Source organism: Papilio xuthus, unplaced genomic scaffold (genome assembly GCF_000836235.2).
Source record: "Papilio xuthus unplaced genomic scaffold, Pxut_1.1 DF828142.1, whole genome shotgun sequence".
Lineage (NCBI taxonomy): Eukaryota > Metazoa > Arthropoda > Insecta > Lepidoptera > Papilionidae > Papilio > Papilio xuthus.
The window spans coordinates 1,729,352-1,745,563 of NW_013530507.1; the positions used below are offsets into that span (position 1 = coordinate 1,729,352).

The window sequence follows — 16,212 nt, forward strand, 5'->3', positions numbered from 1 at the left end:
TTATTGTCATTCATACATTGAATATAAGAATCTTAATTGTTAAAAATAATGTTCCTAAAACGTTACAAATATTTATTTTTGCGGATAACATGGGAAATTTAAAATATAATTTTTATAACATTATTTATTAATACTAGAAGAGACCTAACGTATTGAGGATAGTTAGTCAAGTATTTATTACTTTCAACAGGTAAGTTGTAACTATACTTAGATCTTACAAATGTCTTTATTACGATCATTCAATAATAGTTCTATATCTAATAACCAGTGAAAACAAATTCAAACATCTGAACTTCAAGTTTTTGCCCTGATATTCTAAACCTGACACTCTAAATTCTTCATAATGTGGCAAACAAGCGAGCGGCCACCTGAAATCGCTGAAATAGCGAAGTGACCGTTGCCCATAGACATACGCAATTGCATACGCTTTGCCTACCTTTAATCGACAGAGGAGAGGATGCACAGAAAGAAAATATCTTCCCTTTCCATGCATCCTCTCATCCGGAAAGTCCATTACCATTTCCCATCCTTTTCTTATACGAAAAAGGGTAGAAAGGGAAAGAGGACTAAATTACGCCTCCGGGACGCACACTCATAAGACGAAACGCGGAATTGCTTCCACTTGACGCCTGTTTTCTGTGTGGTCGTGGTACGTCACCGGGCGAGCCAGGCCAATTCGTGCGAAGATGTTAAAGCGGGCTCTACCACTGTTAAAACACTACCATGACTTAATTTTTCATGTTAATAATTATTTAACTATTTCCCATCATTTTTGATTTCCATCCAGCCAAAATCTCTGATTATTACATGCTATAGGAAAGTTTAGGGAGGCCATGGCGAAAGTATGCGTGGATGAAGTGATACGTTTCACGTCGGATTGCTTCAAAGCGCTCGGTGTGAATGCGAAAGCCGCCTGCCAGCAAGCAGACATGCTGTACCAGGCGGATCGCATCGGGTACTACAGTCATGGCTTAAATAGATTGGGTTTGTTGTTTACATTATTCTGATTTTATTATAATACTTATAAGATATTAAATGAGCAAACAGTAAGTGATAAATCTTTTTTAGAGTTCTATGTAAATGATGTTAAAACTGGCGCATGTCAACCAAATAATGAGATCAAAGTGGAGAAAGAAACGACGTCGACGGCGTGGGTGAACGCTAACAACGTTTTTGGCTCCACTGCCGCGCATTTCTGCATGGGCTTGGCCATTGAGAAGGCGAAGAAGAGCGGCGTTGGATGGGTTGCTGCAAAAGGTAAAATAAATCCGTACTAAGATTACAATGCCGCGAATGGGAATCGGTTTCTGGGATGATAAATAATTCCTTTGCCCAAAAAACTTCTTTTTAATAGTGATGATATAAATAAAATGTAAAAGTACTGTAAATCATTGCTTTACAAATTCCTTCCTTTCTTGACTTAACTATGGCTAAATTATGTAAAATTTTTAAAACTTCTTATGTTATACAACATAAGAAGCCCGCTTTAACATCTTCGCACGAATTGGCCCGGCTCGCCCGGTGAAATACCACGACCACACAAGACAGGCGTGAAGTGGAAACAATTCCGCGTTTCGTCTAATGAGTGTGCGTCCAGGAGGCCTAATTTAGTTTTTTTTTCCCTTCCCACCCTTTTCTTTATAAGGAAAGGATGGGAAGTGGACTTTCCGGATTAGAGGATACATGGAAAGGGAAAATATTTTCTATCTGTGCATCCTCTCCTCCGTCGATTAAAGGTAGGCAACGCATATGCAATTGCGTATGTCTATGGGCAACAGTCACTTCGCTATTTCAGCGATTTCAGGTGGCCGTTCGCTGGTTTGCCACCTCACGCTATTAAAAAATAAATGATAAAGTTTATAGGCCACGACTACGTATATTAAAATATCAATGTCACGTTTTACATTTAAAAAACATACTACTCACTGGACATGGTTGCTTTCCCATAGCAAAAATAAGTAGGTACAAGAATCTATCGCTACAAAATAAAATAAACTTGCATACATATAACAGAACTGAGAGATCTTATGAACTTCTAAAGAACAAACTTATAAAAGAACTAGACTGGATTTTGAAAGGCAAAGATAAAATGTGACATAGGGTTATATAAAAACTGGTTGAAGACCACTGTTGTCTTACGGATGACTAATGTTTTAGGGTCCAACCATTTCGGTATTGGTGGATACTGGGCAATGTTAGCTGCTAAGCAGGGCTTTGTGGCATTTGCATTCAGCAATAGTTCGCCGCTTCTCGCGCCCACAAGAAGCAAAAAGGTTCACATATAAATGTTTTGAAATAGTTACCTACTTCTTTGGTATTAATTGAGAGACAGAAAACCATCGAAACCGAAGACTTTCTCACTGTTTAATGCCAAAAGTGATAGGAATAAGTAATTTGTGCTTTCATAGTTGTTTATTCCACGAATTTAATTCCATTTAATATTAACTATTCACACTTTATCTTCTATTGCTTGGCAAGTATTAAGTACAATAAGTAGTTATAAAGTATTGTTAAATAAAATAATGTTAAGTACTCGTAACTTCTAAATCAGTGTTTTTGCAGCCAGCGCTGGGAACGAATCCAATAGCTTTTGTTGCTCCTGGCTGTAATGACGATTACTTCTACTTGGACTTTGCGACAACAGCCGTTTCTATAGGAAAGGTAAATCATAATATGAATTATAAATACGAATGTTTGGATGGATGGATGTTTGTTTGAAGGTATCTTCGCAAAGGCTCAGCGGATTTTGATGAAATTTGGCATACATATAGAATATAGTCTGGAAGAACCCATAGTTTACTAAGGCATTAACGCCAACAAAGGTTACTACAACTAGCCATCTTGACAAAAAATGGGTAGAGATTATTCTAAGTAAATTACTCATGAAATAAATTGTTCTCGCGGACAATGAATGTCTTTTCATGGCATTATTTAGTTATTTATAAATGTTAGATACTAATTGTGATTTTGGGGGTTTTTTTATCTTAATATATTGTCGTAGGTGGCGCTGTATGCACGTAAAGGATTGAGGTTGCCAGATGGTTGGGCCCTAGGTCCTGACGGAAAAGTTACGAACGACGCGCAAGCTGTAATAACCAGAAATTTACATTGCTATATGAGTAAAATACGTAATTTAAAATTTATGATTAAAAATGGTTGATTACAAACTTTGTAAGCGTGGGTTTCTGACGTCAAAATCTCTGTATAAAACATAATGTCATCCCCGTCTTTCATCTTTGATAAAACAAAGATAATAATATGTTTTAAACGAAGATTTCTGTATCAGAAACACACGGTAAGTCGTCTTTAAAATCATTATTGATCATCAAAAAATAAAAGCTTTCGGTATAAGGGTGTTCCTTAAATATTATGACTATTTTGTTTTTAATTAGAAAAATTGTGATATAAAATGATATTTTAATAAACTTTAACGTTGCTTAGAATGTTTTTGTTATTAGGCAATGAAAACGAGAAGTCTTATGCCTTTAGGTGGTTCAGAGCAATCATCGGGTTACAAAGGCTACGGAATTTCAGCTATGGTGGAAGTGTTATGTGGAATCACTGCAGGTATATTTTAAATCTATAAGTAGCTTTTGCCCGCGACTTCGTGCACATCGAATGAATAAAAACAGGTTGGATAGTAGTACTATATGTTATTTGAAACTTATTTATTACTATTTTACTAAAATTATAAATGCGAATGTTTACATGGATGGATGTTTGTTTGAACGTATCTCCTGAACGGGTCAACAGATTTTGATGAAATTTGGCACATATGTAGTCTGGAAGAACACATAGGCTACTTATTATGTTTTCGCGTGGACGAAGTCGCGGGCGTCATTTAGTATACTATTTTTTTTTTAAGGATCAAAATATGGTCATCACATACGAACGTGGAAGATAACGAATACCAGTAGTGAGGCGGCAAATCTCGGCCAAACATTTATCGTAATGGACCCCAACCATTTTGCGCCCGGCTTCAAGGAACGCGTTTCTGAGTCATTAACGTACTGGAGAAAAATGGAACCGGTAATATTCAACTTAATTTAAGCCTTATTTTTTAATTTAGCTCACAATAACTTTCATATATTTTTACGAGCGTACTATGTAGAGCCACATCCAGGGTAGTTCTGACACCAATGTCTCAGAACTACCCTGGACGTGGCTCAGTTAGAAACATCACGTAATCTCTGTTTTGTGGAAGACAATAACAGGGATGATAATCAGGTATATCCAACTAATTCATTGTGGGATTCGAAAACCACAATCTCTGTTTAAAACATATCGTTATCTCTGTTTTGTCATACACAATGAGAGGGATGGCGCTATGTTTAGACAGAGATTTTGATCTCGGAAACCAACCGTTAGTGGCCTTTTAACTACTATGATTGTGGTAGTAAATGAATTTGTACTATTTGATGATCCGCTTCAGATATTCATCACAGTTTCAAGCTTTGTTACAAAACTCATATAAATTTCAATGTTTGAAAAATGCTTTGATATTGCGTTGTGCTTTACCAGATAAAATAATTTCTATATAATTATTTTATATAACAGGTGAATCCAAAGTTACCAGTAATTGCGCCTGGTGATATGGAGAGGTTAGTTGGTGAAAAAACTGATCGTGAAGGAACCATAACGTACGTAAAACGAATTATTGAAATCACTAAAAAACTCGCTAAAGAACTAAACGTCAAACCTTTAAAAGAATTGCCAATAAAGAAATGAAACAAAACATAAGGAATGTGAATAATGCTTATTGTATGTACATACTATATACGAAGAACGATAGAATGCATTTAAGGGCAGTTTTATTTGGGTTCATTTGTTATTGATATTAAAATTGTAAAAAAATTAATTTAAAAGCAAAAATGAGCACAGAGTATCGAGAATATTATAAACAACAATAACAATAGGTATACCTATTCTGTGATTATTCTTCCAAAGAGCTCGTTAATTGACTTTTTTTTTAATTTAAAAAATAAATGTTACCATCGTTATGTTTTTTTTCTTTTTTATTCTATTAAATATTTATTTACTTAAATATCCAAATTGTAATTTGTTTTATTAAAGTAATGGTGTTTGATTCGTTAATAGGTTTAGGAATTAAACACAAATTAGTGAAATCAACTCTGTCCTAACTCTAGATTTGGGATGAGCATATTAAGATGAGAAACAAATCTAATTTTCTTTTGCTTGCAAACTTGACTATCGATGACCACTGAATATATGTCAACAACGTCATAGAAAACCACTTCAGAACTTCAGCTTAATTAAGAAGGCCAAGCACATTTACGCTCTGAAACCTCAGTATTATAATCTCATCGCTAAAATTGATACCTCGGTGTACATTAATTTTTTGATCTTTAATTAATTTTTAAGCTGTAATCTAACTCAAGGTGTTCATATTTCAAACAATCCCCCGACTTTTATATACGGGTAATTTAAACTCGTCGCCTATCTTACTAGATTCTTAACACGTTCCATACCACTTTGTTTTTTTTATCGCCAATAACTCGCCAAGCGAGGCGGTGGCGCTGAAAGTGTTAACTGTTCAAAGTCGTGGGAATAAATCAGGTACGCTAAGAAAAAATAAATAAAACGAAGTGTCTCCAGAGACATAAGGTTGAACATTGAGTTTGATCTATTTGTGGTCGTTTTTTAAACAATATAACAATAGCTACATTGTACTATCACACAATCATTCATTAACGTTACGCAAAACGTTGGGTTACAAAGTAATAATACTATTGTTTTATTAAATTAATTACTTTCATCGCAGAAATTATTTAACTGACAATAACAATGTTAATCTATACATTTATTAAAGATAAAAATAAGCTAGTCCTTAAACTGTACCTACAGTATTTGAATTCAGCGCCTTAGTTAATTTCTAACGTAGTAGGTTAGCGATTCGTTCGCTAAGCTACTACAGATTTTATGTAATTGGTTGTATGTTGTATGCTACAGCTTTGCATCGGCCAGCGTCATTGTATGTTAGTTTTCCGCAGCGTACGTGTGTCAGTTCAGTCGTTGAATTACGTTATTATAAAATTATAAATCGAGATAAGAACGATCAGACTGTTTCTTTTTAATCTGTGGTACATTGATAGTATATTACGTTATCTGTTTAGACATTGTCGTATTCGTCGATTGTGTTACTTTCATTTTAATTTACTAAAAATATTCACACTAAATTACCTTTTTTACCATAAATTAAAATTAACTATACTTTTATTCTTTAAAAGTTATAATTCATTTTCACTTGTTCAAGTAGTGTCTGTAAATAATTCTTATAACAAGAGGTTAACCCGCTCTCTTGTCAAGTGTCAAGTGTGTAGATGTTTTCAAGTTTTACTACTTTCAAGTTATTTTATTTAAAATATAATAAATAGATATCTAAAAGAATACTCAATGCCAATCGTCTCTTCATTACGCATATGTGGTCTGGTGGTAATTTGATTCGTTTTATCAGTGAACTACTGGTTAGCAATATAGTGGCGAAAGTGATTCATTTGTTTCAATTACGATTTGAATAGATTTTGTGTTAATATCAGCTTCTATTTTGTTTTTTAACAAAAGTGCAAGAAATCTATATCAAGCTTCAAGATCTTAGGAATATTTTCCTTTATCGTGTCAGGTCAGTAACATTTTTATTTATATTAATAATATGGCGTGAAGAAAGTTTTTACGACATTTATTCCGCTAAAAAATAAGAATATCTTTATAGAATGAATTGTGAATATCAAGTAGTGAAGAATTTGTTCATTCCAAATGTAACTTTATTCAAGCCATCAGGTATTTATTACAACATTGTAAATTGCACACTCACTTAGCCTTGTAAGAATATTTGTGATATGAAGACTAATTTATTATTATTGAATTAAGTTAAAAACTGATATATGTTTAATCAAATTTGATAATTAATTCAATAAGAGTTTCAAATTTCATAAAACATTACACTTGCAAAAGAATAATTTCAAAGATGGAAATTAATAAAATTGATTGCCTATTGTGATTTTACTACTTGATATAGTCCTCAGAATAAAAAAATCAAATAAATTAAGTTCTTACCAAGGAGCTGTTTAAAGTAGATAATGTTTTAAATAACCATGGTCATGACCAAAGAATGGAATTAACGGGGGAGAGATTTAATAGGAAAAGGAAATAGCGTTTTACACTCTATCCTCTCTTCAATCAAATAGAGGGAATGCATTAAATTGCATCTGCAACACATATTATCTATTGAATAAAGATTTAGGGTTCTGCTTCATTGTTTGCTGAATTCTTTATATAAAATAATTACATATTTAACTTTGATGGTGATCACTATTTGATATCTAATAGCTTGTTTATATGTTATTATATTTTATCCTTAAACTTACTAAACTAACAGTTACCCGTAAGTTGTCCGTCTAAAATTAAAAAAAAATCTTGTAATGAATATGGCCTATATCACTCAGGGATTTTGTATCTTCAAGACAGTGAAAGAATTTTTCAGGAGTTTTGTAGCCTTTTCAATGCAAACAAACAGTATTATTCTCATTATTAAAAGATTTTAGAGCTGCAGCGGCTAAGAGGCTAAATTTGAATATTTTTTTAAATTGTATTTGATTCTTAATTTTGATCTTTTATGGATTTAAGTGTTTGCTATTTCTAAATAAATACTTACCTTTATCATGGAATATGTCCACTTAACCTTGTTAATTTGATTCTGTTCAATTTAAAATGTATTATTTTATAATAGTAATTAATTTTGTGATTTAATGTTGTATCTATTGACATCTATTTTTTATCCTACTTTTAAAAACCCACCTTCCGTAAAATGATTTTTTTTTCTTCAAAGGGAACTACGAAGTCTGCTTATTTTTAATGTACATGGATAGTTGACTTGCATACTTGCATGTGTGCGAATACTTGTTTGTATAAAGTGTTTAGAATGATTATTGAAATATCTATATTTTTATTAGTTGTTAGCTCTTATGCGGGGACTCTCCGCATCCTGTATAAGGATTGAGTTATCGACTAATGAAGTTGCGCCTTTAGTAGCCCTTATTATTTATTTAATTAGTTTATTTTGTCCTTTTGTGAGTACTTTCTAAAAATCTTTTTATTTAACAAAATAATTTGCAGTTTTCATGTTGATATTAACATAAATATGTAAGAAAAATATGAAAAAACTAAAAGCATTTTGCTTTTTGTTTCAAGTTTGTTATGTATTTATTAATCTCAAGATATGAGTTAGACTTACGTCATCCTTCCAATTAAGGACCGCCTGGCTAATCTAACGCCATGTGCTGTAAAGTGACGAACATAACTGTGGTTATATTTGCATCACTCTTATTCTCTTTGAAATAAACAGAGATGACAATAAGTTTTTGTTCACACGTTGTCAGTGGAAATTTTACCGTAAAGACGTCTTTGTTCCTATATACAAACATGTAAAAAATAATCATACATAATTAATGGCAAACATATACGTTATTTCGCAAGCTACAACAATGCCGATGTTTTTTATAAATATTTTGGGTAGACACATAGCGCGTGTTATGCGTGGACAGAGTTTCTACATGTCTTGTATATTTCCGTCCTATTGGCACACTGGCCAGAATACATGCAAATATAAATTTCCGCACGTGCGATTTTGATTTCATTTATTCCTTTTATAAGTGTGAACAAGGAATATAATTAAAAAACTAGTAGAAATAACTTTTTGACAGTACTGCTAATACGTTTTACTGTGAAAATTATTGTAGATATCAATTGCGTTGATTTGTATTATTAGATAATATTGTCTCTGTTTTTTCTAAGATAATGTAAGGGACAATATGCATTAGTAAAGTCACTTCCGTCGAAACCCGTCGTTATATTATCAACATACAATTAAACCATAGGATATAGGAGAGTCCGAGGGACTGCGATATTTTTCTTGCTTATAAAGGTTTTCTCTATCCCGAGTTTCTCGCTTATAGAGGTCTTCTCTCGGGACCAGAAAGTGACTCTCGCTTGTAAGAGGTTTCTCGCTTATCCAGGTTCGACTTTATATAAGATTAATGTCTCATCCACTTTATCCGTTCGTAAAACAACGATAAAAATAGCTATGTGTCAATCAAAATTTTGAATCCTATGGCCTTGGTGAGCTTATTTGAAAACTTGTTTACGCGATAACAAATAATTCATGATTTTAAAGAATTACCATATATAATGTTATACAGCAAAATAACCAGTTCTAAATAAAAATAAGTTAAACTAATGCCTCGAATTTTTAGAGGCGTTTGATATTTTTTTAACGCCATTTTTGTTTAAAAACTATGGCATTGTTCCAAAGTTACCAATTATTTACCAATATAAGTATAGGAAAAAAAATCATCGTTCACTAACGTATAGGGTTGTCAAGCACATCTTTCAATAATAAAAAAAAATATATTATTTATTTATTAAATCAAGTCGGAGTGAACGATTTCATTCAATGGATTTGTCGAACCATTCGATTCGTACTTGACTTGCCCATTATAAAACTCATGTAAATGATATCCAATTATCGGATAAACCTTGGTTCGCTTTGGATATGTTTGTAATTCGAGTTAAGACGATTATCCCCATTAGACTGTTTCCATTAAAGCATTTGATTTATAATTTCAAACAACTATCTAATTTAAAGATGGAAAAAAATCTTACGTATATTATAAAGAAGGAAAGAAAAAGTTTTTATTACAGGTAATAAAGATTAAACCAAAAACAATAACCTTATACTAATAAATTATTCAAACTTTCGTGAGACATTATACTAAACTGATATATAAACACGGCTAAACACTCACGTATATACGTCCGGTGGCGGCACCGACTAGTTTCGAGCCCATCGGGGCCCTTCATCAGGATGAGTGGTACTGGTATTATTTCGGGGACGCGGCCCGTCGCTCAACCTTATACTAACATAAAAATTACACATAACTGAGAAATTAAATTAAACTTAAGTTACCATTTATGGTTATTTTGGAAAATCTAGTGATGCCCTCACTATGCATTGCTTGTATCGTGGGCAAATTCCGTATATAAATGCGAATGTTTAGATGGATGGATGTATGGTTGGATGTTTGTTTAAAGGTATCTCCGGAACGGCTGAACGGATCTCGCTGAAATTTGGTATAAATGTGGAACATATTTTGGAAGAACACATAGGCTACATATTAAGTTTTATTGAAAATTCTGCGCAGACTAAATCGCAGGCAACAACTAGTATTTCTATATTTCGGCAAGAAAAAGGTAAAGAAATTATTCAAAGGGATTACGTTTACGTTAGTTCACTCATCAAAACGGTGAATGTATTTTCCATATAATCTGCGTTTTGTGCTACTTTCTCGGTAATACGATTTATTTATGTAATAGCTATTCCAGTTCCTGCCAATAGTATATCTTGTCGTACAAAAACAATCACAATACGATGACAGCTGTTAAAACAGATATGTTTTTTGTTTATTCTATTATCTCGCGATAGGCAAACTTCCTCCACACGGATGTATGCGGGGTTCAATGACCTGTTATTTAATTAGATTCAATAGGAAAGCAATGGGTTAGTTTATATTCAAATATGTATCGCTGGTGTTAGAGTAAATGTATTTAAAAGTGTTCAAATACCTCTTACGATTTTCACTAGCTGTCGCCCGCGACTCCGTCAGCGCGGAATTAAATAATATGATATTAGTAAGAAGTAAGATAATTTTGATATAATTTTAATGTTACTTAAAATATTACAAAATAATAAAGACCATTAATACTCATATAGACGAGATTTAATAGATTATATTAATTAAATATATGGATACAAGGTGTCGCCCGCGACTTTGTGCGCGCGGAATCAAAAAAAAACTTAATAAGTAGCCTGTGTTTTTTTTTCAGACTATATTCTACATCTATACCAAATTTCAACGAGATTCGTTAAGCCGTTCTGGAGATACCTTCAAACAAACATCCATCCATCCAAACATTCGGATTTATAATATTATTAAAGTAAGTAAGATTATAAACCATATATATCGATATCAGGCATTTTAGAATGATAGGAAAAATACACAGGTATAGTTCGTGACAATTATAGTATTGTTTATGTATGAACGAATGTAATATCTGGCTACAGACGAATAAAAACGTAGTGTACCAGCTGCATTGTGTATTAATGCTACAATGGCCGGCAATAATTTTACGTAGCCGTGTTCAATCCATCAACGTTTTCTAGGGCAACGTCCGTACTTTACTTTTGATGTGTTATTTCACGCATATATTTTTACTATTATAAACGTTAAACATAAAATAAATACCATATATGTTTATCTTAACAATTGTTATGAGGAAAAATATTTATCGAGTTTACGCGACCAGTGAATTTTGAATATATTATAACGAATGTTCTTTATCTTTTATGTTATAAGTAGCTGTCGCCAGCGACTTAATGCGCGCGGAATTAAAAAAGAAACATTACTAGTACGTGTTCTTCCACACTATGTACTATATGCATGCCAAATTTTACCGATATCCGTTCTGGAGATACCTTCAAACAAACATCTGTCTATCTACACATTCGCATTTATAATATTAGTAAGGTAAAACCATTATCTCTTCATTTGATTTTGTTGAATGAAAATCCTTTTATCAAAAGGCACATTTAAGTATCATCATTAACCGTTTCTTCGTACTGACATTTTCAGATTGTTCCATTGATAAATATCATTATGTTGGCATTACAACGGAGTTCATGTTGGATGATGATTTTTGTGCAATGTTTTCATATCCTAGTTTATGTTTTGCCGTTAGTTTTAAACAAGAAAATGTAGAGCGTATAGATAAACGAATTAACATAACGAACTATGTTTATTATTTTTAATATTCGTCAAACCGATCCATTTATTGTTTGCCACTGATAGTTTTGAAGTCTGTCCTCGGTGGTATTTCCAAACCAATACGACTTAGGGAACTTCAAGAAGCGAGCATACCATTTCCCTTAAGGCCGGCAACGCATCTACAGTTCCTCTGGAGTTGCAGATGACCATGGGTGTCGTTGATCACCTCGGTGTACCCGCCGCTCGTTTGCCCCCCTTCTCTCAAAAAAAATAATATAAAAACAGAACTTATAATATTATTTGTATGATAATAATTTGTTTAAATATGTTCCGATAAATTGTTATATTCTTCAAAGCGCATTAAAATTGTTTTGGGTTTTTACCAAACTCTGTCCAATTTCGGGATTTAAATAAAGAAATATACTTTGTTTTTGTCTAGTTCATTTTTCAGTATACACTGCTCTACTATACTGGTAAAGTCTCAATTTAAATCTAATGTTAACAAATCTCTCTTTTCACTGGAAAGAGATATCAACATGTTACCTACGGTAATTAGGATATACGGGATAAACTGTTATTTCAACTTGTTGCTCAGTGTTAGAACGCTGGCTTAAAACGACTGCTATATTTGTCGTATAACCCTTATCATGCAACGTGCTAATATGTGAAATTTATCGCGTCTTTAAACATAGCTAAGTAATTACCTGCTTGTAATTGCTCGTGTCGACGTCGTAAGTAGCAATTAAATTAGTTTATTGGATTTTTTATGTGCTATACTAAAGTTCACACTTGACGCGAAATACGATTATCGTTTATAAGTATTTTACGAGTCACGTAGACTGGAGCAAATCCGCAATGTACTATTTTACTGTACTAAGAGTCAGTCGCTTGAAAAGGCACGTAGGTTATAAGAACATTATTGTTCCTTTTGTGCCAAATCAAATGCCGGCTATGTTAACACGATAAGCTTTAAAAAACAGTAATGTAATGTCCTAAAAATCTCAATAAATTTTCAAATAATTAAGCTCTAGTTATCTACGCATTGAATTTTTGGCTAAATACGTGAACATATATGTACTCACTTGAACAGCAAATTGAAGAATTCAAACAAATTTAGCCAGCCTACTAAATCTAATTAGCACCGCTACACAATATTCGAACGTTTGGAATTTAAATTAGAGTTAGATATTGAGAAATATTTTGTTAAAAAACATACAGACGAATTGAGAACCTCCTATTTTTAAAAATCGGTTAAGATTACATACATTATTGAATTCGATATGAATATTATTAGTACTATTGATTGATAGAAGCAATAATTTGATTCTAAAGATTTGTACGTGTATTAAAAATGAATGCAGATTGTCTTCTTTTACAACTTTATTTACTTCTTCAAATTTAGTGCAAATTTTCTAAAGGTCAGAGTCACAAATTCAACTGTTAATATTCGCGTAACATCGAGTTTTTGCACAGGTAACAATTTTACATTGAGGTTAAAGAAAATTAAGCAATCACTATATAAATATCCTTTACACATTTGATACATCACTGGCGATGGTCCAATCTATTCAGATGTTTAGGCCAAGTCTTATGACGCAATGACAGTAGTTAATCGTATTTATATTATTGTAACACTTATCTCTTAACAGATACAATATCAAGAACTAACTGCAAACCTCTGCTCTGAGGCAGATCTAGAACACTATAGTACAATTATCACCCAGCCTAAGCAATTATTGTATTAGTTTACTGGTTTAAACACAGTGTATCGACCGCACAGAATTAAAAAAAATCTTAATTAGTAGCCTATGTAAACTGATATATAAACACGGCTAAACACTCACGTATATTCGTCCGGTGGCCGCACCGACTAGTTTCGCACCCATCGGGGGCCCTTCATCAGTATGAGTGAGCGACGGGCCGCGTCCGCGAAATAATACCAGTACCACTCATCCTGATGAAGGGCCCCCGTTGGGCTCGAAACTAGTCGGTGCCGCCACCGGACGATTATACGTGAGTGTTCTTCCATACTATGTTCTACTCTCTATTCTGGAGAGACATTCAAGCAAACATCCATCCATCTAAACTTTCGCCTTTATAATATAAATATTATACTTATTTACACTTAAAAATTAAGTTTAATCGTATTTAATTTCTCCTTAACGCACTTTATACAAGACTGTGGCTAGAGTAGTATAAAATTTTACGTTATTGTATACTTAAGAATCATTATTATTTCTTGCAAGTAAATTATCACATGCACGTTTATTTATTATCTCAGCTAATGTCATAATTTACTAAGAACTGGAAATAACTTGAAAGTGACATGTAATAAAGTGATTATACTATTATGAGATTTATGGTAAGTAACTAAGTTGCTATGCCATTCATACTGTCATTACTTTATTGTGGTATCAAATATCAGTGTAATCTAATTGAAAGCGCCGGTGGCTCGTGGGTTAAGCACTTGCAATCTGCAGGACCTGGGTTCGAATCCTGTCATGTACCAATGTGTATTTCGATTTCCAATTCACGTACGAACATTTATCCGACATTCTTACAGTGAAGGGAAACATCGTGATGCAACCTGCACATATCTAAGAAGAAATTGAAACATATTTGACGTAGACTATAGATATGATGAAGATATGTGTGAAGTCAACCAATCCGCACTTGGCCAGCGTGGTTGATTATGACCTAGTCACCCCTAACGTAGGGTAGGTTCGGAGCCCTTGATGGGGACGTATAGTGAGCTGATTGTATTTAAGTAATTTTGGTTGTTTGGACATTTAATAAGTATAATTGAAACGAGCAAACAATATAATTTATTCCGTTATTAACTGTCAGTAGTTTTCCTATTTCCTTATCATTTTATAGCTTCATATCAGTGTGAGGGATGTGGGTCACGTTCAGGGTTAGCACAGAAAAAACATATGCATAAATGTTTACGAATACCATAAAGTGTTTTAGCTTTCCTATATTTTGATCGGGTAAACTGTGGACCTAGCACGAATATTTGCGATAAGCGCTTTTGTGTCGTCATCGTTAATATGTCAAATTTAGTATGAGATGTTTGATGTATTTTACGCTCAAGAGGAACGCTGCACAAATTTTAATATAAATTTAGTCGATGACGATACTAAGGCGCTTGTTATAAATATTCGTGGTAGGCCCACTGACCATTTACCTCTTTTGTTTAACGCGAAAATTATTTACTAAACTTATTTTAGCTATAAGGTAAAATTATTTGTTATGCATGTGCATTTTTCTCTATATCAAAGCAAGTTTGATTTATGTAGTAGATATAGCTGTCGCCCGCGTCTCCGTGGGCGGTATTAAAAATTAATTAGTAGTCTGTAGGTTTCAGACTATGTTCTTCATCTATGCCAAATTTCAGAGAGATTCATGCAGCCGTTCTGTAGATACCTAACAGCCATCATTGCAACCAAATATTCGCATTTATAATATTAGTAAAATTGAGCAAAATGTACAGAATACCATAGCAATATTTCTCCCATCGTACCTGCAAAAGTGTACAGAAAACGATGTCGTATAATTGCTTGAGCATCAATTAATGTCAAGTGGCGGTTTGGACGTCGACTAATTGCGTTCTATACCCGGACTATACAGCTCATACGAAATACCACGTATGAAGAAAAAAAACGACCTTATCGGCCATATGATTGCATGTAGTCAGAATGAGTTGTTCTGCTCTACCGGTATAAAACAACTAATTTAAGTCTTATCGCAACGTGATAAGGTTTATGATTTATCGACAGCTGTGCAGTCGACCGTGATAAGACTGTAAGCATGTTATAACTATTCAGCTAAAGCTAAAGACTTGGGTTTTACTTAGAAATAAAAAAATATGTTACCCGCAGTTACGGGAATTGAGTTGATAATCTTACGATCTTACTAATATTGGATGGATGTTTGTTTAATTTGTCACAGATATAAAACATAGTCTCGAGGAACATTTAGGCTACTTATTACGTTATACTTGTTATACTTGTTACGATAGAGTAGCGGAAGACGGCGTTAATAGCAGCACTCTTACCGGGCCACATAAGCTTGTCTAACTATATGATACTGTAAATATTATAGGTGGATTTGTCGAAGTCCAGTTAAATATAACATGCTAGAACAAATAAGTATAATAAACCGGTTCACTGTCATACGTAGCACAGACTTGGTCAAGCAATCGGCAAAATGAATTGGCACTCATGTTACTAACCACTAATAACAAATATTTAATGTTTTATCTATACTAATGGTTTTTAATACTTAATTTAGATAAAAATGATGATGAACATTATCGAACGTAAACTAATGGCAATAAAATTAGTGCGCGATTAAATTACGTAAGAGAGGTGGT

At 33.2% G+C, this 16,212-nt stretch overlaps 2 protein-coding genes across 3 annotated transcripts in view; both read left to right on the forward strand.

The window, feature by feature from the left end:
• The first annotated feature begins 162 nt into the window (after nucleotides 1–162).
• On the forward strand, nucleotides 163–4,966 carry LOC106114123 (uncharacterized oxidoreductase YjmC-like). The gene is made up of 9 exons (XM_013307216.1): nucleotides 163–190; nucleotides 817–984; nucleotides 1,069–1,257; nucleotides 2,158–2,273; nucleotides 2,563–2,661; nucleotides 3,002–3,088; nucleotides 3,459–3,567; nucleotides 3,866–4,029; nucleotides 4,558–4,966. Exons 2-9 carry the CDS (start codon nucleotides 834–836, stop codon nucleotides 4,726–4,728), a joined length of 1,086 nt encoding a protein of 361 aa, XP_013162670.1. The 5' UTR covers nucleotides 163–190; nucleotides 817–833; the 3' UTR covers nucleotides 4,729–4,966.
• A 1,040-nt stretch (nucleotides 4,967–6,006) lies between these two features.
• FDL (fused lobes) overlaps nucleotides 6,007–16,212 on the forward strand; it is a 69,630-nt gene continuing 59,424 nt past the window's right edge. For both annotated transcript variants that reach the window (XM_013307580.1, XM_013307581.1), the window contains exon 1: nucleotides 6,007–6,640. The gene's annotated coding sequence lies outside the window, so the exon portion shown is untranslated. The remainder of the gene's footprint in view (nucleotides 6,641–16,212) is intronic.

Coding starts and splice junctions, on each gene's coding strand:
- LOC106114123 (XM_013307216.1), top strand. CDS start 834: ATGGCGAAAGTATGCGTGGATGAAGTGATACGTTTCACGTCGGATTGC. Junction 2,274..2,562: donor CGCCCACAAGAAGCAAAAAG/GTTCACATATAA, acceptor GTGTTTTTGCAG/CCAGCGCTGGGAACGAATCC. Junction 2,662..3,001: donor CAGCCGTTTCTATAGGAAAG/GTAAATCATAAT, acceptor ATATTGTCGTAG/GTGGCGCTGTATGCACGTAA.